Source organism: Pituophis catenifer, unplaced genomic scaffold, assembly GCF_029215685.1.
Source record: "Pituophis catenifer annectens isolate HBS135680 unplaced genomic scaffold, rPitCat1.0.hap2 SCAF_3, whole genome shotgun sequence".
Lineage (NCBI taxonomy): Eukaryota > Metazoa > Chordata > Lepidosauria > Squamata > Colubridae > Pituophis > Pituophis catenifer.
In genome coordinates this window covers 44,538,357-44,564,602 of record NW_027256883.1, presented here as the reverse complement: position 1 = coordinate 44,564,602, position 26,246 = coordinate 44,538,357, and the positions used below count along the sequence as shown (strand labels likewise).

At 34.9% G+C, this 26,246-nt stretch overlaps 1 protein-coding gene across 7 annotated transcripts in view; it reads left to right on the top strand.

Annotated features, from left to right (window-relative positions):
* Nucleotides 1-21,505, top strand: part of DTNA (dystrobrevin alpha) — a 159,899-nt gene extending 138,394 nt beyond the window's left edge. For 3 of the 7 annotated variants that reach the window (XM_070940559.1, XM_070940560.1, XM_070940558.1), the window contains 10 exons: nt 1,175-1,262; nt 5,244-5,350; nt 6,237-6,350; nt 7,044-7,140; nt 8,408-8,428; nt 13,215-13,374; nt 14,410-14,499; nt 15,318-15,486; nt 16,824-16,956; nt 20,847-21,505. In XM_070940559.1, the coding sequence (XP_070796660.1) occupies nt 1,175-1,262; nt 5,244-5,350; nt 6,237-6,350; nt 7,044-7,140; nt 8,408-8,428; nt 13,215-13,374; nt 14,410-14,499; nt 15,318-15,486; nt 16,824-16,956; nt 20,847-21,008 (1,141 nt within the window). In that variant the 3' untranslated portion in view covers nt 21,009-21,505. Of the gene's footprint in view, nt 1-1,174; nt 1,263-5,243; nt 5,351-6,236; nt 6,351-7,043; nt 7,141-8,407; nt 8,429-13,214; nt 13,375-14,409; nt 14,500-15,317; nt 15,487-16,823; nt 16,957-18,527; nt 18,576-20,846 lie in introns of those variants that run through there. The other 4 variants (XM_070940562.1, XM_070940561.1, XM_070940563.1 and 1 more) reach the window with 3 other exon arrangements.
* Nucleotides 21,506-26,246: the final 4,741 nt, after the last annotated feature.

Below are 26,246 nucleotides of genomic sequence, written 5' to 3'. Positions count from 1 at the left end.
CATTATCCTGAAAGTAATGTGAAATAGCTAAAATGTAGTTATTTCTCATTGTTACAAAAAAATTACCAGTGTTATTATCTTACCATAGTGGCATACTAGAATGAAAACAACTAAAAAGGGTGAAAAAAATGAATTTTTTAGTTTCTTTAAATCCAAATTATCATTGTTTTGCTTTTACTTTATGAAAAAAGAAGATGCTTTGACTTTTAAATTTTGCTAGGAGAGGGGAAAATATTTGCTTTGAGAAATAGAAGTGACAGAATGATTTTAAGTTTAGGAATGATGGCAAAAGTGCTAAGTTACCACTGCCTTTCAAAATAGATTCCTCCTGGGTATGTTGAATGGTATGATGATACATGTATTATTTATTTGTTTGTTTGTTCATTTATTTATGTCAAGTGCTTTTATGCTGCTTCAACCAACACAAATGTAAAATAATGTCAAAAATGTAATTAACAATAAGAAATAGGGAAATCCTAATACATTTGGAGTAGATATGGTTGAGTCATCTAGGAGTATAAACAAAAAATCAAGATAATGGCCATTGGCCATGATAGCGCAGTTGAATCTCTATGTGTGTGGGGGGGAGGGGGAAGAGAGATGATTTGCACAGAAAAATAGGTGGATCTTCAATCACACCATTGTAGCCACAATCTTGACATGTTTAAACCATACCCTGTAGACATCCTTTGTTCCAGCAATCTATTCCCAGCAGTGATCAATCAAAAACTTTTGACAAACCTCTACCAGGGTTGACAAAAAAAAAAGCTCCTTTTTCATAGGCATGCTGTTTCTGATTATGGCAGGTACTTTTTGATGGCATGATTGTAGCCTTTGGTTAATTTAATCACTATGAAATTGTGAAGTCACTAGACTTCAGTCACTTTGTAAAGTCAGCAATTTGTACCCACTTCATCAGCTGGAAATTCCTCACATTACTTAATTTTCTTTTAATTGCTATCAAACTATTTCACTTGATCTAGGGATACAGGGTTATAGAAGAACATTATATGTCCATTTTCTCCCTCTTTTCCATGATTTTATTAATTTCTATCATGTCTCCTCTACCATCATCATCACAGATATCATTTCTCTGTATAAATTAAGGAGCATTTTCCTCTTAAACATTTATATTAATATTTTTTCATTGTTCCTTGCCCTTCTCCTATAACAGTTTACTTGACAGCCCAAACCGTCTAGATGAAGAACATAGACTGATCGCCCGGTATGCAGCAAGACTGGCAGCAGAGACTACTTCATCAGTAAGTAATTTTAATTAGGGGGAAAGATATTTTATTTAAAAAAATACATATTGAAATGAAAACCTTTGCCAAGACAATCCTTGTAATTGCAGTCTGGCACATCTTACTCTAAAATTGGCTTTTCTCTTGGATGTGCTTGTTTGCATCTAATGGAACCTAAATCTAGTTAAAGAAAAATTGGTACAAGCACCAGCCCTACCATTAGGAACGATGAGAAGATTAATAGTAGTGCAGACTTAGTAAATAGTTTGACAGTGTTGAGGGAATTACTTGTTTAGCAGAGTGATGGTGTTCAGGGAAAAACTGTTTTTGTGTCTAGTTGTTCTGGTATGCAGTGCTCTAGAGCGTCGTTTTGAGGGTAGGAGTTGAAACAGTTTATATCCAGGATGTGAGGGATCTGTAAATATTTTCACAGCCCTCTTTTTGACTCATGCAGTATACAGGTCCTCAATGGAAGGCAGGTTGGTAGCAATTGTTTTTTCTGCAGTTCTAATTATCCTCTGAAGTCTGTGTCTGACTTGTTGGGTTGCAGAACCAAACCAAACAGTTATAGAGGTGCAAATGACAGATTCAATAATTCCTCTGTAGAACTGTATCAGCAGCTCCTTGGGCAGTTTGAGCTTTCTGAGTTGGCACAGAAAGAACATTCTTTGTTGTGCTTTTTTGATAACGTTTTTGATGTTAGCTGTCCATTTTAGATCTTGCGATATGGTAGGACCTAGAAATTTGAAGGTCTCTACTGTTGATAGAGGTACAAGTATGGAAGGGTTTCTCCTAAAGTCTACCACAATTTCTACGGTTTTGAGTGTGTTCAGTTCCAGATGGTTCCGGTCGCATCACGAGGCTAGTTGTTCAACCTCCTGTCTGTTTCTCTTAGATATTTCTTTTCTTCTCTTAGAAGTTAGAATTTTTTATGCTACAGAACTAGTTCCGGGTGTCCTGAAGTAACCTCCTTCCAGTTGTATGGTTACTAAATTAACAAAACCTACTAGTGTAGTATGTTTGTACAAACATATAAGCTTCACATCAGGCGGGTGGTGGAGCTCCAGCGATGGAGGCGGGTGATTTGGAGAACCGGTAGCAAAAATCCCTGCCCCCTTCCCATGCCCAGCTGAGCCGCACAATCATCAGAGGCTTTTTTTTTAACTTTTAAAAGCATTTTTTCTACAACCTCTTCGGCCAAAAAAATGCTTTTAAAAGTAAAAAAAAAAAGCCTCTGATGATCACGCGGCTCAGCTGGGATCATCAAAGGCTTTTAAAAGCATTTTTTCTACAACCTCCTCAAAGGTTGTAGAAAAAATGCTTTCAAAAGGCTCTGACGATCCCAGCTGAGTTGCCTGATCGGCAGAGTCTTTTTTTCTTTTTAATGTCTCTGACGATCCAAGCTGAGTTGCCTGATCATCAGAGGCATTTAAAAGAAAAAAAGGCTCTGCCGATCAGGCAACTCAGCTGGGATCATCAGAGCCTTTTGAAAGCATTTTTTTACAAACTCTTCGCTGAAGAGGTTGTAAAAAAAATGGTTTTAAAAGTAAAAAAAAAAATTGGTCACCCCCACCCAGTCACATTACCCCCCCACCCAGCCACGCCCACAGAACCAGTAGTAACAAATTTTAGATTTCACCACTGCTTCACATTCTTAGTTTCTGCTTTTGGAAAATATTTAGGCCCTTCAGTGTCTTATAGCTGTAAATTTTTATGCTTTTAAGTTATGCTATTTCATTATTCAGTGTTTTGTTATTTTAGCATTGCTTTTCAAATTGTATTTTTGCTCTTAAAAACAGAGTCTGAATTTATATGTAAAATAAACAAATGACAATTATTAGAACCAATAACAAAATTAATAAGAGCTAGCAAATTCTAAAGAACAAAACAAATTGTCCTATTAAGTGTCTTCTGTGAGATTAAAAAAAAATCTCGCTTCTTGCTTTGTACACAGTCTTTGGTGTTGCTAAGGCTGGGCTTTTGAGATTATTTGTCTTTGCTTCTTTTTTTCTTTTAAGGCTTTAAGAGAGCACCAAGCTTCATTCACTTAATTTCTTTGTAGTATTAGAAAATAGACTTCTTGTCTTAAAGAAAAAAACAAATGGTAGCTTTGGGAGGTGCCCACTGATGCAGATGCAATATCTAAGTATAAACTAAGAGCTTTGGAGATTTGATATTGCAGGGACAACAAAGGGAGAAGCTCACCCAGCAATGTAGCTTTGGGGTAAAAGGCCTTCATTGAGCAGGTAGGCTTTCTTCTTCTTTCACTCCTGTGTGCTTTGAAATTTCTCTGACACATATTGAAGGTGCCTTAGTTATTCTGTGCCTCAAAAAAATGATCTATACTTTATTGTTAAGTTTGGAGTTGGTTTGGAAAGCCTTGAATCAATATAATATATATTATACCTCAGGTAAACAAAGAACAATATGTAGTCACCCATGCAATGTGCAGAATAAATTCTTGCCACAAGCAAGTTATTGATTATACAGCAACTCATTCGATGACATTAGGCAATGGATGATTGCCTAATACTATAGTGAAACTTGTTTTCCACTATGAACTTATTTTAATTCCTCAAAGAGTCTTCTGGTCATTCCCTCAGATTTAATTAATTTCCTTCACTTTTTGTGATATTTTTGAATCTTTTTAGGGTAGTGGAATATGTGTGTGGGTGTCCACCATGCATACCTGCATCATTGTGTATGTACCTCATTTGCCTGTGCTTTCTTATTAGAAGCATTATATAAGGAGTTCCCTTAAGAGGCTGTTCCTTAAGATTTAACTTCAAGCCTAGAAAATCAAAAGAAGACACAGGTGACTGAATAGATTATAATATAAGGTACTCCTAAGGCAGCTGCAGCAATTTTGTACCCCATCTATGAGAGATTTGGTTTCACCAAATTGTTGTTCTTTGAGGGGGAAAAGCCTAGAAAACTGCTTCTGGTAATTGCTGTTGCTCTTTCCCCCCACCCCCCTTCAGCAGTAGAAGAAATATTACATACTAGGTATAATTATCTCTCAGTAAAGTGTTAATTGTGCAACTAGCAATTGGCAGTATCATAGAAAATAATTTTTAATTACTTAGCAATTGGATTGCACTGGCCAGAAAGAAAAACAAATTTTAACTGAACATAACTTAATGAAGTCTACATGACCTCTTTGCCATAGGTTGAGTTTTCCTCTTGCTTTTTAATTCTTAATTTTCTGAATTACCTATCATATAGATTCATCATTACCTACAATCATAGACCTCTAGACGTTTGTTTGGTTGTATGTGCCTATTATATCCACTTACAGTGGGTATAGCATTACAGCTTAAAGCAGAGTATTGTCTGTTGTGTTTTAATTTTACTATCTGTCCACCATTTCACTGCTTTATAAAACAAAAGGCTCCTTCACACAGACTTAAAGAGCCGTGGTGGCACAGTGGTTAAAATGCAGTACTGCAAGCAACTTCTTCTGCCTGCCAACTGCCTGCGATTTGGCAGTTCGAATCTCACCAGGCTCTAGGTTGACTCAGCCTTCCATCCTTCCGAGGTTGGTAAACTGAGGACCCAGATTGTTGGGGGCAATATGCTGACTCTGTAGATCATGTAGAGAGAACTGTAAAGCACTGTGAAGTGATATATAAATTTAAATGCTATTGCTATTAAATACAAATATGTTTTATTTAGCTCACAATGTCTATGGAAGCATCCTAGTTCTGCCCTTACTCTAGATGGGTAAGATTTCTATTAAAATTTGCCAGTCGTTACAGTTACACTATAAATTACAAGCAAAGTTATTATCATCTATGTTACCATAGAGGTGAAACGAGAGAAATTACATATTTGTCAAATATATAATGTGAAATCTCAGCTAAAGTGAATTTTGAAACCAGGGACTTATGCTTATGGACAATATACTTAGATATACTAAGGAAAAATACTACCGTTTTCTTCCTTTAAATAATATTCATTTACATATATATGTGATAACATGTTCAATCTGTTTTACAGCAGCCACAACAGCAACCACAACAAAGAGGCACTCCAGATATTTCATTCTCTATTGATGCAAATAAGCAACAACGACAGCTTATTGCAGAACTTGAAAATAAGAACAGGTAAAGTCCCAAAACCTACATTAATCCAAATGTATGTCTGTGGACAAAACATATTGCATATATAGTTGGTATCAAAGCAAAATTCACAACATTGCATATAAGGAAACCCACAGATACATTACAGGTGACCATCATACAGAAGAGTTTATTTGTTTTCTTTGCCATAACATTATTACACTTAGTATTTTAAAATATACATTTAAGATTTTTGTGATAGAAATCTGTCATCTCTTTTCTTCAGAAAACAAATGATTTGATAAGGTGAGAGAAAGAAAGAAAATAGCAGTGTTGAAGGAAAAATAATATGCTAATATTACAATAAAACCAGTTTACTATAGTGGTTAAGGTACCAGTTTAGAAACCATGAGATCTAGTGCCATATTAGGCATGAAGCCAGCCATTTTTATCTTGTAATGGTTAATCTTTCAGCCTTGTGAAGTGACTAATGCAGAGGTCTTCAAACTTAGCAGCTTTAAGACTTGTGGACTTCAACTCCCAGAATTCTCCAGCCAGGGAGTTGAAGTCCACAAGTCTTAAAGCTGTCAAGTTTGAAGACCCCTGTTCTAATGCGTGTGCTGGTGATTGACAGCCCTAGTTCTGATCAATTTTTGCAGTGTTTGTCTCGGGCAGCAACTTCTTTGAATTACATCTGTGGCAATTTTTGAAGAGTTCCCAGATGGAGGGCAAAGGGTTGGTTGTCAAAAAAGCAGCTTTAAACGTTTAAAAGCTTCTCTGCTATGAATTGCTTGCTAAGATCCAGAAGTTTATCCATAAATATCTCAAATTAGTTAACATTATTTGCAATGTTCTGTGTTAAACAACTTTTCTCATGGGAAAAAAAATCATACTTATCACTGTTTTTTAATTTTCTCTCTTCCTATGCCAGAGAAATCTTACAAGAGATTCACAGGCTGCGGCTTGAACATGAGCAGGCATCTCAGACCACACCAGAAAAGGCAGCACAAAACCCTACGCTCCTGGCAGAACTTCGCCTCCTGAGGTAAATATGCGAATGAAATATGGGGAGGTAGAGATATGTCACATTTAGCATAACACCTCTTGCCTGTTTTGTTTAATTCCATGTAAAACCATTTATTTTAGGTAAGAAATAATTACCATTTTTAAACTTACAAGCGAGAATATTCATTATTTTAATATTCCAATGAAAGCACACATCCTTTTGTAGAGCTACTTTCGTTAACATTTTGAATACAAATAAGAGTTATCCTTAGTTTATCACCAAGATTGAATAAAACTAGTTGTTCTGTTCAAAGAGCCAAAAGAAATATGCATAGTTTAATATCCAGTTTAAAATGGACATAGAGCCAGTGCAAGACTATATATTACGATTAAAATGTTAGACTTAGCCTAAGGAGACACAGTTCTTGCTCACTGGATGGCTTTGTATCAAATCCATTTTGCAGAGTTATTTTTGTGGAGATAAAATTAATGAAGACCCCCTAAGGCACTCTATACTGTCAGAGGAATGGTAAAAGTAAAACATGCTGACATGTTTATGAATAGAGAATTATTGCTGTTGTTCCCGCCAGTTCATGTCTAAGTTTGGAAGACCCGTCCACATAGGAAATCAAGTACAGTTCTTATATTCAGATTGTCATATACCTCAGATGCAAATGCAGACTTTCTGCTCCATGTTTATGCACTGCTTTCATCTTCACTGCCTGCTGTTTAGACAGAGGAAAGATGAGTTGGAACAGAGAATGTCAGCTCTTCAGGAAAGCCGAAGAGAACTCATGGTTCAGTTAGAAGGCCTCATGAAACTACTCAAGGTAAAATGTTCCAGCACTGTATTAAGCAAAATAGGTCTATAAAATTGCAATAAAAAAGGAAGGCAGTACATTATTATTATGGTATCATCATTCCATTCTATAGATAGGCAGAGAGGTTTGTGGTCAGATATGTTCCTCGCTTGCTACAGCAATCATTTGCTTCTGTTCTCTAAATAAAAATCATATAATTGCATTATCTTACTACTCTGTGACCTGCAGCTTGATTGTTACCATAAAACAGCCTGAATTGAGTTTATTTGGTGGTCTTTTTCTGCAAATAAAGAATTACCTCCTTGCTCCTTGAAGATAGTAAATGCTGTTAAGAATCTAATTTATATGTCTTTTGTCAATCTCTTCAGCACAAGTAATCTGAACAATGATTAATATAAAAGTATTAATGCTCCTGAGAAGAAAATAAGCTGAGAGGTAGCTATGTGTAATTATTTGGAATTCTTGAAAATATAACATTTTAGACCTGGCTTAAATTGGTAAAAGCCCTCCTTGACTTACAACAGATAAACTGTGAAGATGAGGAGGATTTGATCCTGGTACTCTTAGAATAGAATCACAGCAATTATTCAGTGAAATGGCTATTAGGCAGTTTTCCTGCATCTTATATTCATTGTGTCTCTGAATGTTAAAATTTGGAGTAAATTTTCTTTGGGCACTGAATTTTCAGGAAAAAAATTGAAAACATAAATGCTACTTGGGCATAAATACTGAATCCGGAAGACTGGTTCCGAAAGTAGTCAAGCAGATATTTGAAGAATGGAAATGTGCATCTAAAAGAGTTCAGCCTAGTCTTCAGAGCTATTTGCAAGGAGTCAGCCCAGACTACTAGCAGGAAAAAATCTGTCCCTTCCCTTGGAATCTGCTAAATAAGAAAGAAATGATTAAAGAGATGAAAAGTTAAAGAGGAGTAATGGAGACTGAAGTTGATGAGGAAAAGGTACTGCTCCAAGATAGTACCTTTATGTTATGCTCCAAGCATGCAACTCCCAACTTTTATCCCATAAAGTAATATGGCTTTAAGACAAAAAAAAAAAAAGCTGTTTAATAACTGTACCGACAGGGCATGAAGGCATTGATAATATTTATTATTTTCTTCTGTTAATATTTATGTTGCCACCTCCTCCCAAAATTGCAAGAGTTTCACACTGTTGCTGGCAATAGCACTTATGTTTTGTTGGACTGCAGTTCACTTCTCTTTTATCTTCTTCTCTAAAGTTAGAATCATCTAATTCATGGTCATCCCATTTTTCTTTAGGAAGAAGAATTGAAGCAGGGAGTAAGTTATTTAGCCTGTCAATGTCACTAACACATAGGTACCCGTAGTATTCTTGTGATCCAAATGTGTGCTGTAAATCCACATACATAAAATATGTATATTGCTGTGGTCAACTAAACAACACTAGTATATTGCATGCCTTTAACCATTTATCTAAGGAATTAAGGTATTATATTCAATGAGATAGTTTCTTGAGATGTTGCTAAAAAAGTAAGAGATATGCATGGCTTTCTACTGACTTAAAAGCACTTTGTCATTAAATAGTAATAACCCTATGCAATACAAACCATAGTAGTATATGAGTCCTATAGTGCAGGAATATTCATGTTGCTGATAAATATACTTGATGTGCCTGATTTTATTTCTCCAAATAAATCCCTTGTAATAACTCCTAAAAAGTAAGGCAATAAGAGCTTTACAGAATCAGGCAAAGTCCCATCTGGTCTAACATTCAGTTCACATTTTTCTTTCCCAAGACCGCATGCAAGCTAATAATTCAAGAAAAATTTCAAACATAGATTCGTAAAGATTTTTTTTTTCTGTTAAGACACAATTTGCATGCCCTTTGTAATTTTATTAATATCAGTGAATAACTAACTCCATTGGTTTACTAAACCGTAGTATAATAATTGGTCAAGAGGTACTGTGAGAGGTTTTCCATTATAACAAAGCTGAACTTTGATTTTCGGTTCAGTGCAATTGAAGGCAGTGTCACTCACTGTTGTGACCAAGGCCCAAGTAGTGATTACCAAACACAATTCAGTCCTCAACAAACTTCTTTTATTAAAAGAGCTGAGAATTAATTCATTCTCAGCATAGTCCAAAACAAAATTCTAAATAACCAGTCCGTAGGCCTTATCACCAACCTTTGATGTCTTTGGCAAAACCGCCACAAAGTTCAAGAGACACTGACAAGAAGCACGGGAATCAATGTTGCTTTTCTACAAAGAACCCAACGGCTCATTGCTGCTCTTTTAAGCCTTATGAGAATGGCCAATCATCTTCTGGCCTTACTCCCAAGATGTCCTTTTTTCTTCAGCTACTCTTGCCTTCTGGCAGGTCTTCGCATGCATGCACTAGGAACAGGCTCCTCCTGTTCCTCTGCCTCTCTGCTGTCCACCTCTGGAGGCTCCATAGTCCGTGCATCGCTCCCAGATGGCCCTGGCCCCATCTCTGCCTCTGACGCAGAGCCCTTGTCCAGGACTTCTCCTGACTCCAGGACTGGCCCATTGTCCTCCCCAGCCTCCTCACTGTCCGACTCTGCTGCCAGGTCCGCAGGCTGCTGGCTGACCACAACACTCACTGACAAAAGACAAAGTAATAGCACTGAGTCACTGTTATGTCAATATCTGCTTCTCATTATATCATGGCAAAATGTATTTTGGAGCAAAGAATGCTTAATATGACAAAATGTAAAATAATTGCATTGTTGTGGTTTTTTGGAGTAAAAGAATTGGGAAAAGTAGAATCACTTTCATAAACATATGAAATATTAAGGTCAGTATGATACTGTTTTACGTTCTTTAATGTATTCTGTTTAAGCATGCAGCAATAATTATAGAACATCTTGAAATCTACATTAATTTAAACACAGAATGATTCAATTGCTATGGTGAAGTGTTTTGCACTAGTTTTCAAGTTCAAAAATTGTGTTCAAGGAACATGGGAAATACCATGTATTTCCCTTTCTTAATGATTTTGTATGTTTTAACTCCAGTATCAACCCCATCATTGATATCTTAAAAGGGAGTTGTCCTTTAAGGTGTAACTCCTGCCTATGATGGCTCATATCATGATAATGGTATCAATTCATATAGATACAGTCATGATGTAGCTGGCAACACTTGTTTTTTTATTTTCTTTGTTTTAAATTATCTATAACCTCTTTCATAAAAATATCCAAGGAGCTAATCATAATAAACATCCAGCCAACCAGAAGAAGTAGAACTGGAAGAAAAAATATATAATACCCTGTTACAGGAAGAATAAAGCTAAGCCACTCTTTATTTCATTTTGATCCAAGTAAGAACAGATGTTCAGCAACTGAGTACGTCTTACATACCACTATTGGTGGCAGAAATCAAATGGCAAATAAATGGCATTCCATTTATATGTGCATTTCAATACTGTAGAGTTGTTTGTGTATATATTACCCTCATAGCAGCTTTCCCCAGTCTTATTTCTGCATGGGTTGACATTACACATCTTAGCATTCTCCTCCAATGCCCATGACGGTTGGGAAATCTGAATTCCTCCAAGACCGCAACTGCAGCATCACTTTCACAGATTTGAAGCATACTCATTTCTTTAGCTGTTTCTAGTCAATTTCAATACAAAACTCTATTCTTTCTATCTTTAAACCTGCCTCTTTGCAAGCACTGTGGTGCTATGTCACAAAAGTATGTGAAAAAATCAACAGTAAGAGAGTTTTATGTCAGTTACATGTGTTGTGAGAAACATCTATTTTTATCCCTATTTGCACACTCTTTTAGAGGACGAACATTTATAACATTACAGAAGTTTTATATTATGTATCAATATATTATATGGTATATATATAGTGTATAAAACATGGTATGTAAATCATGTATCAATCTATTTACATCAGGGGTGGGTTCTACTTACCTTTACTACTGGTTCGCAGTAGGAGCGATGACCCATGATGATGTCATGGCAGGTGGGCGAGCCTCCCGCCGGTTTTACTACCGGTTCTATAGAACCGGACAGAACTGGGAGCAACCCGCCACTGAGTTACATGGTATATGATATTATTATGCATGAGTCTACAGTTAGATTCACACTGGTGGAAACTTAATAATTCAACTCCTAACCAAGGCCCTAAGAATTATTAAGGTGGAGTCTAAGAATATGGACAGTTCCAAGCAGGGTGGAGTTTTTTGAGAAGTACTCAATATTTCCATATATTGAGGAAGTCCTTTTGGTATAACTTTGAAGGCTCCAATCACAATTGATATAACAACAAATTTCTTTTTCCATAAGTGTTCAACTTTGATCTACAAGTCCTAATATTTCATAATTGTTTTCAATTATTTTTTCCTCAATCCTAGCATTACCTGGATTAACAACATTGGTGAACTAGACTTTCTTCTTTTTAGTAACTATTATATTAGGCATGCTATGAGTAAGATGCCTGTTTGTTTGGCTCTTAAAGTCTCATAAAATCTTAACCCGCTCATTTTCCAAAACCTTTTCAATTTGATGGCCCTAGAAGTGTCTATTACATTCAAATCCAAATCTCTAGCAAAGTTTCCAGTGAATAATTATAGAAATCCAGTCATGACATCACTTGTAGGCTATGAAATTTTGCTGCAGCAGTAATCAAATGGTCAATTGTTTCATCCTTTTTACTATAAAGGTGACATTTGCTGTTGTTTGTTACACATTCATACAATTAGTCTTTTTGAGCTGCTAAAATAAAGCCTTCAGTTTCTTTCTTTAACATTCCTGATATTAATCAAATCCACAAAGGATTTTTTTTAAATCAGCTTTTCTTTCTGATTTTCCTTCTATATCTTTCAAGTATTGGCCATTTAACAAATCATTTTTCAGTAATTATGGTTCATTGCAGTCAACTACATAGACTGTGCAACAAGCCATAATATTAATAATTGAAAAATGGCATAGTATTATTATTATTTCCTGTATTCATAAAATGATGTTCCCTAAACATTTCAGAATTATTAAGGTATTTTGTGTAGGTTACTGATTACAAAATTCTGTATTATGAGTTATCCTAGTTTCCAGCAGAGGGAGCTATATACCAAAGACAAAAAACAGTTAACTATATTTTGTTTTAAGAATGCCATATGCTAAATAAATAAATAAATGTATTAAGAATGGGGGGAAGAGAGTAAATGTAAACATTTGTCTGATTACATTGCCTACATATAATATGAATAAGATACAGCAAGAAAATACATTAAATGTGTCTGCATGATAAGGAAACAAGTACGGTAATTGTTATGTGAATTTGATTAAACTACATTAAAAAGGGTTAGGATTAGAGAGTAATGGCAATTTCTAAACTGGATTCTGACTTCTGTCCAATATGTACCAGAACATCTCTCATCTGTATGGAGTAGGATACCTGGAATAGAGCATTGCCTGCTTTTTAGTTCAGAGGTCATGAGACTCCAAATTTAATTTCCATTCCCACAACATAAGATATGGGACCATTGATGACATAGAAATACTCAGTTCCATGGAAAGTAATAAAAACATCCCTATGACAACTTTACTTACTTTATCAGTTTTATTACTTTATCTCTAAGTTCTAACATAACATAAGCCAAAGAATTCAATACCTCTTTTGTCATGACTCAACAGTGATGTCCAACAGTTTTCTCCATTGCTGCTGCCAGGTAACTAAGACGAAAGACAAACATAATTACTACTTGATTTGTCTTGTTGTTCTTGTTGTTGTTGTTTAACTTTCAGGCAACTGGAAAAAGAAAACATCAAAAAGAAATACATTTTTGCTATTTCAGCTGGGACAATTTAAAATTAATATGTCAATGTGATTTTTAGGACCCTGGGCAAGTTCACCAATCCCTTTTCCCTATGTTTCTGATTGTCTCTGTTTTAGCATATGTGCTTTTGGTTCTAGGATATTGATTCATTCATTTTCCATCAGGATGGTAATACTATCCAGCATGGGCATATTCTGATTATTTTCTATAGCAGAGAAATAATTGGAGATGGTGGGACAGAAGTGTCTTTTTCTCTACTTCATCTTGAACCACTCATGGCTTCCTTTTCCCCCTAGACCCAAGGGGCAGGCTCTCCTCGTTCGTCTCCCAGCCACACAATCAGTCGGCCAATCCCAATGCCTATCAGATCTGCATCTGCCAGCTCAACTCCAGCCCACACACCACAAGATTCTCTGACAGGGGTGGGAGGAGATGTGCAAGAAGCCTTTGCCCAAGGTAATGGTTCAAACCGTCCTCTGTTGAAAAATTGATAATCGTAGCTTCTTTCCTCATTGCATATCTACTAAACTCTCTGAAAAGAGTTTTTTCTTAAAATAATTAATCAAGTAAGTCAAAGCTTACGTTTGGGACAAGCAGCATCAGAGGACAATTCATGACAGACTAGAGCAGAAATGAAAAAAATAACATTAGTTTTTATTGCTGCATAATAAGATAATAGGAGAAAAAAATTCTTCCAATCTGATATCCCGCTTTCTAAATTATCTGCAATGGACACAGCATCTTTTATTGGCAAATGTACATAGAGATGCATTTTATTCTCAGACAATAGCAATTGTACTTACTTATAATGTGCTATTATAAGCTGTGATTTGTAGTTATTGTTCCTCATGTCAGCTGCTCGACAGTCCGGAGGCTTCTACATTGGCTTCCAAGGTCCTATTACAATATGGCTCCAAGTAGTTCAGAGGCCAAGTTGTTGGGTATCATTTTCATGCTGTCTATCCCAGTCTATTATAATTTCATCATACATCCCTACAAAAGCACAAAACACATCTTAGAACTAAAAACAACAGTTGGCTGGTCACTGACCCTACTGTAGCATAATTCATTTGATAAATAATTTCCCTTTAATTCTTCATGATGAAGGCACAGAATTCAGACAAAATTCTACCAAATCTAACTTTCTCCCATCTGATGCTGTCCCTATATGGCAGTACTTATATTTTGATACAGGAGCACTACACCGCCTACCTAAAAAAAGTATATCAGTTCCAAATGAATTAATTTTATTAAAGCTGATCTATTCTGCAGAGGTTATAAAGAAATTTATACATGTGTAGTGCAGGTAGTCGAAGATTATGCTACTACAAAAACTACCTAAACAGATTTTTAAAATTCATAAATTTTAAATTGTTTTCTTAATTGAGTTTTGCATCATTTATTATTTTACCTTGTTAAATGTACACAATGTACATAAAAAGCTCAAAACATTGCTAACAATATTTTGCACTTTGCTTTTCTATTGATTAGGTACAAGAAGAAATTTAAGAAATGACTTGTTGGTAGCTGCTGATTCAATCACCAATACCATGTCTTCTCTTGTGAAAGAGTTAAACTCAGGTCTGATGATTTAAAGCATAAGTGTTTTATACTAGTTTAATATATAGTCTAAAGACAAGCTGCAATCTAGAAAAATGTGCCGCAAAATATTCTAAACTACTAGATAACAGTTTGAACTACTGATTTACAATCTTTTTAGGACAAGATTCCTTCTTATTCCAGCATTTTAATTTGTGATATTTATGTATTTCCAGTGCTTTTTAAATGCCTGGGATTTTTGTTAATTTTTATGGCTATTAAATAAGAGTTTGTTTGCCTTATTAATAATTATATTTATATAGAGTACAGACTTGGTAGCTCATGTAATGCCAGGTGCTACTGAAATATTTTAAAAATTAAATCTCACTGAATATATTTGAACTAACTCAAATGAATTCAAATGCAGCACTGTGTCTTCTTGCTAAACAGATGGTCAATGCTGTTTAGTTCTTTATACAACAACACTGTCCAAGGGTTCATGCATCAGTATGGTAATAAGAGGCAATCCAGTGATGTAACTAACTGTTAATACCTCGCTTAATAGCTTACTCAGTCATTAGCATATTCCCTGATTAATTTAGGGATATCGGGTACACTGAGTCATGCCACTTGGCATCAAAGTTTTACTTGTCTGCGTGTGGCAAGTTGTAATAAATAGCAAGTTTGAACTTACAAAAGTGAAAGTTGCTCTCCATGTGTTTTTAATGTAGACAATATGGTGTTTCTTTAGCAATATAAGATGGCACTGTACAATATGCTAAAAATAAAAACAGGAGAGAAGCATGCTAGAAATAGAAAAGAAAGATATAATTATCATACCAACCTATTTCTTCATACAGAAGTTGGAAGTGAGACAGAAAGTAATGTGGATTCAGAGTTTGGTCGGACTCATTTTGATGATCTTGTTCCATCACCAACTTCTGAAAAGGCTTTTCTGGCACAAATCCATGCCCGGAAGCCAGGATATCTTCACAATGTAGCTACTACTGGAACCATTCGCAGTGACCTGTGGGTACTCCATCCTGTTTTGCCTTCTCTTTGATTTCTATCTTTTTCTTGTCTTTACTCAAAGTTTGAGAAATTAAGTTTCCATTTAATATTGAGATGCTTTTTAAATTAAAGATGAAGCTGAGCACATTGTAAGTCGCCCTGAGTCTTCGGAGAAGGGCGGCATATAAATCAAATTTAAAAAAAAAAAAAAAGCCAAGGTTAGCAATAAAGGGTGACTTTTGAACTACAATATAAAACTCTCATAAAATTTTGGTGAGAAAAACAATTTGCAATGATTTTTATATTTGAACTCCGGATGAAAGTTGTTGATAATTAATATATACTAAAGAACAGCCAAGTCTCTTTTAGGAAAATCATTTGAATCCATTCAAAGGGGCATTTCAGAAAGTATGCCAAAATTGGATGCAGTTTTTTATTTCTTTGAGAAGAACGGACTGTTGTCTGCTGAAGATCAGGGTACTGCTTTAGATGGAAATTTAGGAACTAAGTGTAAGATATAGCTGTGTACAAAGTTACATAGTGATAATCCTATAATTACACCCACCCACTCAGCATCTTATTATAAGATGGAGATATCTTGAATAGAGCTTGATCCAAAGCGGAACATTATAGCAAAAGACCAAATGAAATTCAGGTATCTGTTGAAGTCATTGCTTCAGATATCAACATGATTCAGATGAGTTTGTTCTGCATGTTTTTTCAGATAAAATATTAAGAGGTGCTTTTACAGGATGTAAAAGGGTGTAATTCTCAGTTCTGGGCACCAAACATCCTGGTATTCACCACAACATACCAAACTGGTAGTCCACCAAATAATTCATCCTTTTCTGAAATACAGAGTTCTGTGTATTACTATTATTATTTAATTGATTTATATGGCTGCCCATCTTATCTAAGCCATTCTGAGAGACTCATAAAAGTAAAAACAATAGAAAGTTAAGAAATAATATACAAACATATGAAAGTTACTATAATTGGTATAAAATCACAATCAGCATCAGAATTCACAAAACATCAGAACTCACAAAAGCCAGTATACCTACCTACCATATTCCTGAATCTTCATAGTGCCTTGACTTTCATTCTATACTGATTTTCAAAAAAGCCCTTCTAGGTTATCTGTTCTACAAAAGTTAAATTATGAAAAAGGGTACTGCATTTTTCTAAACTCACATTCCACAATATAAATGACTTGGTATGGGCTGTATACTCTGCCCACCATTACTTCTGCAAACTTAGACTAACATAAGATAGAACTTAACCACTTTCACATCTGAGTACGAAGTAGGTCAGGCAGTAATTGCACAACCCTATTTATTAATAACTGTGTTTAGGGTTACAGAGGATGGAGATTCTTACGTTAGAGCTGATGATGAGAACTATGAAAATGATTCTGTCCGCCAACTAGAGAATGAACTCAAGATGGAGGAGTATTTGAAGCAGAAACTGCAAGATGAAGCTTATCAGGTAAAAATAAGATAAGAACTCAACACAATTACGTAGCTGAAAGAAATTTCACTGTCCTAGATTTTATTTCTTTTGGAAGAATATAGTGATAAGGGTGTAGATTCCAAATAATAGTGAGATGCACTCATGTTTCTGTGAATAATCAGAAAGTACTTTTTGTACTGAAATTAATAGGCTGACATTAACCTTCACAAGCTGTTAGTTGGTGCATCACAAATGCTAGTAACATACTCTGTCAACAGTGTGCTGTTCTATTTTCACAAAATAACTTTGAGAGTAGGTGGGTGTTCACACATGCATTCTTGGCATTTTTATACTGTGAAAGGAAGTGGTAATTTGCATGTGTGAATGAGCCATCAAGACTTAATCTCCAAAGGTAGAACTTTAATCTTATTCAAAATCATCTCAAATATAGTGTCTTTTCTTCAGCAAAATAAATAATTTTAAATTAAAACCTACTTACCTACCATGCAAATAAACAAAGGTGGTTAGTCCAATTTTATGGCCCACTAAAGAGAGCTGCCACTAGTGTACATTGATAATAGTAGGAATCTTATGCTCTCTCAATGTGAGCAAAGACATTATAAAAAACCCAGTGATCTAGTTCACAAAGTCCCTAGAAACTACATCAGATACTGACAGTGGTAAAACAGTGTAGAAGTCACTGATAGGACTGAAAGCTCTAATGCAGTTATACAGACTATTTCACAAATATATGAACAACAGTGTGTAATCAAAGCTGCAAAGTCTTTAGCTGCTACTAGCCATCATATTCACCAAGATCTTCTCAAGACCTTAGGATGTCATAAAGTATCAGCATAGTATGTGTGTGGATCCAAGCAGCAAAATATTTTTTCCAGTAATTTTCTAGTATTTTAAAATTTTCTTGTAATTTAAAAAGATAGCAATCTCTGCCTGCCATAATTTTGGCATAATAGATATCAGTCTAAAGTCTAAATTTCTTGGCATAGTTCGTTGAAATGTCACTTCTAAGTAAACCAATAGATAATCTGCCTATATTATGCTTATTTATTGGGAATATGGGTTACATGTACAAGAAATATTAAAGAGATTAAAGCACTGAACAATATAAGATGTGTTTTCTGTTTCACTATATGTAAGGAATACTGATTAATGAGCAAATTACCTCTATCTTAGGAAGTGCTTTTAAATGCTGTTGAAAAATTGTAGTTTGAGGACCATTTGTACATATCCTTTAAAAAAGTATATTGAAAGTTACAAATACAAATGAGAAATGATTGGCCATAACTGCCTAAAGTATTTAGGAATAAGAGTTACAAGACAATCTTCTTTGTCTTTTTTTTGTTGGGCCTTGCAGCAAATGCCATTTTCATTCAAAAGAACAAATTGAATCTTCATCCTTTCTAGCATTTTCTGCAGCAACAACCTTCTCACAGTTTCTTCTTGCATGCTAACTTCTTCATTTGGTGTGTGCTATTCTTGCATGCCCATAAGACACCTCTCACTCCTCATGAGTCCCATTGTCTATAGAATGGTGCACTGATCTGGCTGCTCACATTTTCTGTTTTCACTTTCTTTTTTTTTTACAGGTCAGCTTACAAGGATGAGTAACCATCCTTGTATCACTCTCCTCTCAAGTAAGTTTTAAGTTGGTTTAAAACTGACATCAATCACTTTCATTCAGTAATTATGCTGATTGGAGTGCGGGGTGGGGGGACGCAAAGAAGATGACCACATTTTTCTCTTCACCAATACATTATAATATACTGTAATCATTTTGCAATTCTAACTCTAATTGTCAAATGAGAATATGTTTCTGTTGTGTAGCAGTGGGAAAGCTATTGAGAGGATTGCAGGTTATGTGGGTTTTTATGGGCCTGTTAATATGAAATGCTACTGGATGGAATGAATACCACCTTTGAAAAGAATGATATGAAACATAACTCCCCAAACTAGAATTTAGTGATTTAGCTTATAAATCTGCTTTCTGGATGCAAATGAGCTGCATGTGGGTTTTCATGTATCATAATTAGCGTCTACACTTTTCAAAGCAATATTTTGCAACACAGCATAAGAATGTTTTGAACCAATATTATTATGGATGGTCACAGAACCAGCCAGATGTTTAGATTGGATTTGACATCTTTGTTCACCTATCAAGCCCTTTCCAAAGACCTGGGATAGGCAGATGATGTTTGACAGTGCTAAATGTACTGTTGCAGGGTGTAAGCTGTTCCAAGAAAATAGCCTTTGCAATTGATGGATCATGATTTTGTCAGTGTCAATGGTATTCAAATGTTTCTAATTTGTTTTAAACAACACATGTTAAAAATTATGAAGTGCAATCTAAGAAGTTAGCCATTCAAAGAATTACCAGATGAAAATGCTTTTGAGTTTGTTAAAAAACAATGAGTAATTTTGAATATTAATACTTTATTTTACATTAGTACAGAAGGTTGAATTTTAGTATTCTAGTCCTTTTTAAATGCTGTGGAAGAGCCTTCAATGCAAGTGTAAGATTATTTTAAAAATACTTAATCTCACATAAATGAACTATAAATATTTTTCAGATTCTACTAAATTAGTATAGTTTTTAAAGGCCAGAATTTTTCATGGCAGCTTTCTCCCAGGAGCTACTTATCATATGGAGTGAGCTTCAGTTGTGTCTCTGTCCCAAATTATATCACCAAGCCACACAAGACACCTATTCTTGTTCCCATCCCTTGTTTAGAAGCTACTTAAGTTTTTATATTTTTATTAATAATGCTTGGAGTTTTGTCATATAAAAAATATCCCCAACCTGATATTTTCCAGGTATATTACCATATTAATATTATCCCAGGTTTCTCAACCAGCATGTACTGGAATGGTTCTGTAATCTAGTACTGCAATATTGAGGAAGGCTAGTTTCCAAGATTTAAATTCTAAAGCCATAATTATATTTTCTAGATGGATAATATGACTTTTGTCCTACTATTACTTTTACATCTTCCCATGGCTTTCAACTTTATCGATCACAATACTTATGGAGCAACTTTCTCAGATGGAACACCTTTTGGGGCCTAAGTTTAATTCATGACATGATGCATCTTTTCTCGAATGATGTCCTTCCTAAACAAAGAAAATCTAGCTACCATAATTTATATGTATTGTTAACATTTTGCTGTTCAATTACCATTCATTGTTTGTGGATATCTTTAAAGAATCGGGAAATGTTGCGAAAAATTTGCATGTGCTCTATATACTGTACATGTGTGCAATAGAATACAGTATTACTGTAGAGCTGATAGATTTTTGTTCACTTGCTAATAGGTATGATGAATATACCAATTTGATGATATTGAGCTATTTTGGGATAAGGGTTAAAGGCATGAGATGAGAAATTAGAAGACCATTCTAATCCTGCCTTAAATACAAAGCCAGCTGGGTAATTTTGGATAAGCTACTCTCTCTGTGATAAAAAGAAGACAATGGCAAACCACTTTTGAAAAATGCTGCTAAGAAAAATGCACAGATCAGGAGTCAAGATTCACTCATAGCACACATAATTTTAATGATAATATTATTCAGGCATTATATGAATTGGAATAGTCATCACACAAATCTTTTCAGTAACTCTACTCTCCTACCAATCATGCTTAACTGTGCATTCAGAATAGAAAGTCTACACCTATCCTGAAAGGTAGCATATGCAGAGCTGAAAATGTAAGAGTAAAGAGCAGAGTAAAATATGACTAAGACAAGTCCAATCAGGTGTCTACAGGAAGCTAGCCTAATCCGAGTAACAGTGATGGGTGGGCTTATCAGGAATGTTCACATGGTGAGTATTTCACATTTGCACACTGCCTAAATAGGGCTGGTATGTTTCTTTGAAATGTGATAAACAGAATTAAAACGTTTCTTGACAGGAAAGCTGCAGTCAAATGGATAATGAAAGTGATGTAAGAACTGAGGAGGGGAAAGAGAAGGAGGAAGAGGAAGAAGAAGAGGACAACACTCCGACTAATGACAAAGATAGCCTAGCTGCCAGCTTCAACAAAGAAGTGGAAAATCAAGTGCAGCCTCTCTAACCAACTAGGTCTCCAGACTGTAGCACAATTATTTTGTTTGCCAAGTTCTAGTTTGTAGGTGTTTTATTTTTGAAGATTAAAAAAACATGATTTTTATTTAAAGCTAAATTATATCAGCTACATCATATGTAACATGGCTTATTATTGATGAAGAACACTGGCTGTACTAACAAAATACAAACCCTTTGCACATACTTTTAAACCTGTTCAGTTTACAATGACAGTACTGTTTATATTAGGAGTTTGATTTCTGAATAATTTGAGGTTTTAGAACACTTTCCTACACACTGTACATTGTTTTTCCATGGAGGGAATTTTAAAAGTATAATGATGCATTTATTGTTGAATAAATATACTCCTGTGTGTACATATTTATAGCCCAAAAATGAACTATAGTTGCAATACTGAACCCAACCACACTTGCAGAATTCTCACAGATATTACTAGGAATTGCACACATGTTGATATTACAATATTGCATCTTTGGATAGCAATTTGTTTTTAATATTTCTGCAAAATAAATAAATGAAAATTTAAAAACAAACTTGTACAAAATGCACTAAGAAGTATCTCTATGACTTAGGGCTACTACATAACTTAACGAATGTTTTCTTTCAAAATATAATCTAACAAATCAGCCATAGAAGTTAGTGTAAATATTTTCTTTCCAAATAGAAATCATATACAAAAGACAACATTCAAATTATATAGAATCTAGTTTTTAAAATCAGTACAGATCTTCTTAAAACTGTGAACTATGTTTTGAAATACTCGTTACTAAAGCTGTTTATAAACCACAGGTGCCATAAAATCCCTAAACTAATTGTATAATCTTCATTGTATTATTTTGTTGCAGTTTTAGAACTTTCTTTCACATTATCTCCATCTTTCATATCTTGTTGGTTGAGGCCTTCAGCTTTAAATGTACAGGCTTTAAAAGATTGCTTGCAATTACTTTCTTATTTTTGAATGTGCATTGCCTTAGTCAACCACCAGTCGTTTTGTGTGCATTCTTGGAAATGGGCCAGGGGTATCTGCAGGGTATTGTCAAAAAATAAAGATGGCTGCCATGTACATCTTGCAATGTACATAACTAGGCAGAGATTTTATCACATTATCATGGCTGCCATCTTGCCTTTTTTTAATCTTACCCTCTGGACACTCCTGGAATGAGTAGAGAGACTTTCTTCAGGGGCTGAATGGGGTAATCTGCTAAATATGAAAAGCACATGGGGGGGAGGTGTGTCCTTTCTAAAAAGAAAAAAAGAATATGTAATTATAGCAGTATCTCTTTTGAGTAAATCTTAATATGCTATTTAAAAAATAATAAGAGAGGAGGCTGCTTCCCTGAGGATTATATTTGGAAAAGATACTTTGCAATCTTATTTTCCCTATATAGTAAATTAAGTTACAAGCAAATTTTAGCCCCAAGGAAAACAGCAAATTGTTAAGTAAGGCCAATATTTTATTAATGATGCAACAACTCTAACAGTAAACATGAATTTAGAAAAGCTCAAATATGTAAATCCAGAGTTATTGTTAAAAGAATAATAACTCCTTAAACGTGCTTATATATTGTATTGTCCAAATTAAAAGCTGAATCTTTCTGTTAATTCTACAAGGGACATGCTTCAGATCAAAGATGTATGAATTAAATAACTCTAGGTACTTTCTCACTCATACACAAAATAATTCCTGACATCTTCCTTCTTGTGTCTTTCTCAACATTGTCTCTATGTAGTCAAATCACAGAATTTAGAGAACTGCAGAAAATATTTTTTAAAAATGTTTACATAGAGACACCCCAGAAACCCCTCCTTCGCAATAATTACTCTTTACTCCTGTAGTGTCTACCATCTTCACATGGTGGATACATAACTTTTGACAACTTACCTCTCCTATGCCCTTCTCTCAGGAACTGGTTACTCTCTACTAGTGCCTAGCACACATCAGTTAGTACTAGACAGTATATTGACAATTCTTGCTGACAGCTCAGGACTCCAGCCAAGTATTTCCTAAAGAGAAGCAAAATGTTATTGAAAAGATCTAAATCCAGCTAGATACCTACAGTTAGAATAGTGAATGTGTTTCTCTGATATAGTCCTTAATTTACACACTCATATTGCATGTAAAGCTCATGCATGAGTCTAAACTTTGGAAAATCTGTGCAACACTTATTGTCATCACAACATATGCACCATTTTTTCAGTCTGGTTTCAGCACAGATTCCCCAAAGCAGAGCTCTACGTGGCCTCTTATACTCTGGAAGTCCAAGTTAAAGCACTTTTTCATTTGCCTCCAAAATCTAAATTTGCTACATCAACCAGTGTTAAGATGACAGTGGCTCAGTATGGACAATACTTTCCCCTGATTTCTATCTAGCATCTGGGAAGCAAAAGTGTTGTCATCTAACACAGCAACTCAACCTCCTGGGCCATTAGCCAATGTGTGAGTATAACATTTGAATAAAGATATGCTTGCATAAAACTCCACTAGCAAAGGCCTTAAATCAGATTACCTGTTTCTGTATTTTACCTGGGATGTCATAAGACCTAATGGAATAGGATATTATGTGGATGTCCTTATTCAGATGTACATCAACTTGCATGCCCAAGGAATCCATGCCCAAAGCTAGTGTTACAGACATACTTTTCCATGCACAATGAAACAAGCATGTAGAGGAAGTTAAGTGAGAGTTTTGTCCCAAATGTGCCAATGTTTTAGCCCATATAGTCTTTGTTTGCTAAACATGTTTGGATGGCAAACTTCAAAGTTGCTGGAATGGTTGAAATAGCCATTTATCATTTTTCATGGCTGTTTACTATAGCCCAAAACTCTTTGTGGTTTGTTAATGGAAAGATCATTAAGAGGCAGGAATTAGAATGTGAAGATAGCAGGATTCTTGAATGTTGAAAGAAAAGAGAGGATAGAATCTCTGTAAGTAGTAATGTTAACTTTAAAACTGCATTAAAAGGTGTGTGGCCTTTGTTGTGATAATATGTATTTTCTTATATGCATGAGACAAAATGTTGCATCATTATTTAGCACAGATGTCTGCCTTTTACTTTAGCCACTTTCCTCCATTCTTATGAGTTCCTTGGAATTGCTGTAGATATATCTTGTAAATTTCACAACTGCGGGTTGCAGCAGTTAGATTGGTTCAATTCAGTGCCAGAGCCTTGAATGACAGGACAGGAATTTATCTGTGAACCAAAAAGTATGAAGAATTACATCTTGAAGCTACTAACTGTCTAATGTTTTTAACTACTGTTATTTCACACCAGTCTGAACGGACACACTGCAAATTTTACATTATCCATTGGTATTGTAAACAGAATTATTATTGTATGGGGGTTTTTTGTATTGCTGTTAAGTATTGTTTTGTGTGTGTGCGCGTGTGTGTTAAGCCTATTGGGGACATATTTTGAAGTGATTAAACTATTTAATTGTGTGTCTATATTTTGGAATGGAATTATTTCTTCATTAAAAAGAATTTTTAAAAGTAATTCATGAAGTCTCCCTTCTTGTTGTTTACACTGAATCCAAGATACATTTTCCCCTATTCCAACAGAATTCTTTCTTAGATTTGTTAAGAAAAAAGGGGTATGAAGGTACATATGTGTTTTAATAATAATGTCTAAGACTGCTAACATCAGAATGGCACGATTATCACAAAAAGTATGCTCATCAGCAACAGTATTGACAAATGTAATGACCTTCCAATCAGACTGAAAAAGCCTGTTAGAACTGAAATATTTACAGATGAATTAATAAACAGGGAATTCTATAATTTGAATACTATGGTGAAAAAAAAATCTACTATTAAAAGTTCATAATGGGTGGATGATGGTGGTGGTGAGAAGAGTCTTGGATTTCTTACAGATACAAAGGAGTAAAGAATTACAAATTCTACTGGCAATCTGATAACATAAAATTACCAGCTATTTTCCTCCCAACATTTTTATCATCAGTGTTCAAATTCACAAGTGAATTTATGCAATAAGATTTTGCTCCTAATTCTTCAGGATCTAATTTGGAGGAGACAAGTAATGCTACTAAGATTCTTTTCAGAAGTGTGGAATTAGTAGCCTCACAGATAATATTAAATTACAATTTTAGCACCTAGCCACCATAGCCAATCGGGAGAGATGCAGCAATTGTACTTCAGCCATATTTAGCCAATTGGTTATATAATCTCTTACTTTCTTTAAATTTTAAATTGGATTTTATTTGAAAGATGTTACTGGCTTTGGTAAGAAAAAAAATCTTATTTTTCATTTGTCATTTAAAAACGTGCACACATTCAGTCATGCTGGATAGAGGTCATGACATCTGATAGAATTAGCTCTGTTTTGTCAAAGCATATGCTGTGATGCATGTCATATTCTTAAAAGACATATGTCAATTCTGTTTTTGCAATCAGATTGCTGGATTACCATAAATGGACTATGATCCTTTAAATTATATTAGATTAACAGAGTTGGAAGGGACCTTGTAGATCATCTAGTCCAATCCCTAGTATCCTAGAATGTTTGGAATTTTTATCAAGGTACTGTAGTGAAAAAAAGTTACCTGCCCCAATGGGTGATTTGCAAAATAGGTCAGTTCAGATAATATTTCTCCTACTTCTCTAAATTATGGCTTTAAATGGCTTGTTGGATAATTGAGGTGTCAGATCTTATATTTGTCTGTTTCCAAACTCGGTGTCAAGTAGATTTCTTCACTCTGCAACTTTTGTTTCACCATCTTCTAGATAAGAGATAGCAGATTTCTCCCTGCCTATTGGTTAAATGGCTAGTTACTTTTGTGTTTCCACTCTCCTCAACTCGTGACTTCAGGCATGGGCAACAAGCCAGTTGATCAATTCCTGTCACAACTAATGGATCAATGCTTGGTTGATGTGAAAAAAACAAATTCTTGAGTTTGCAGGAAAACACTAGGTAGAAAAACAATCTTGCTGATTACTAAAAAATGCTTACCATCTTCCTGCTTGTGACAATTGCAGGCATGCTCAATAGTACGCTTTTAATTTGTTCATTGCTAGAAGTTGGGAAAAAAACTTGCTCATGGCCTAGGTTCAAACTTAAGTCTTTGAATGAGATGCAGAAGCAGAAGCAGTAGAAGATTTTATAGTCTTATGGTTACAATAAACATGCATCTCAAATAGGAATTCATAGAATTGAAACAATTGCAGACAATTAAGTAAATTCAGCCAAATTGTAGAATGAATATATTTTT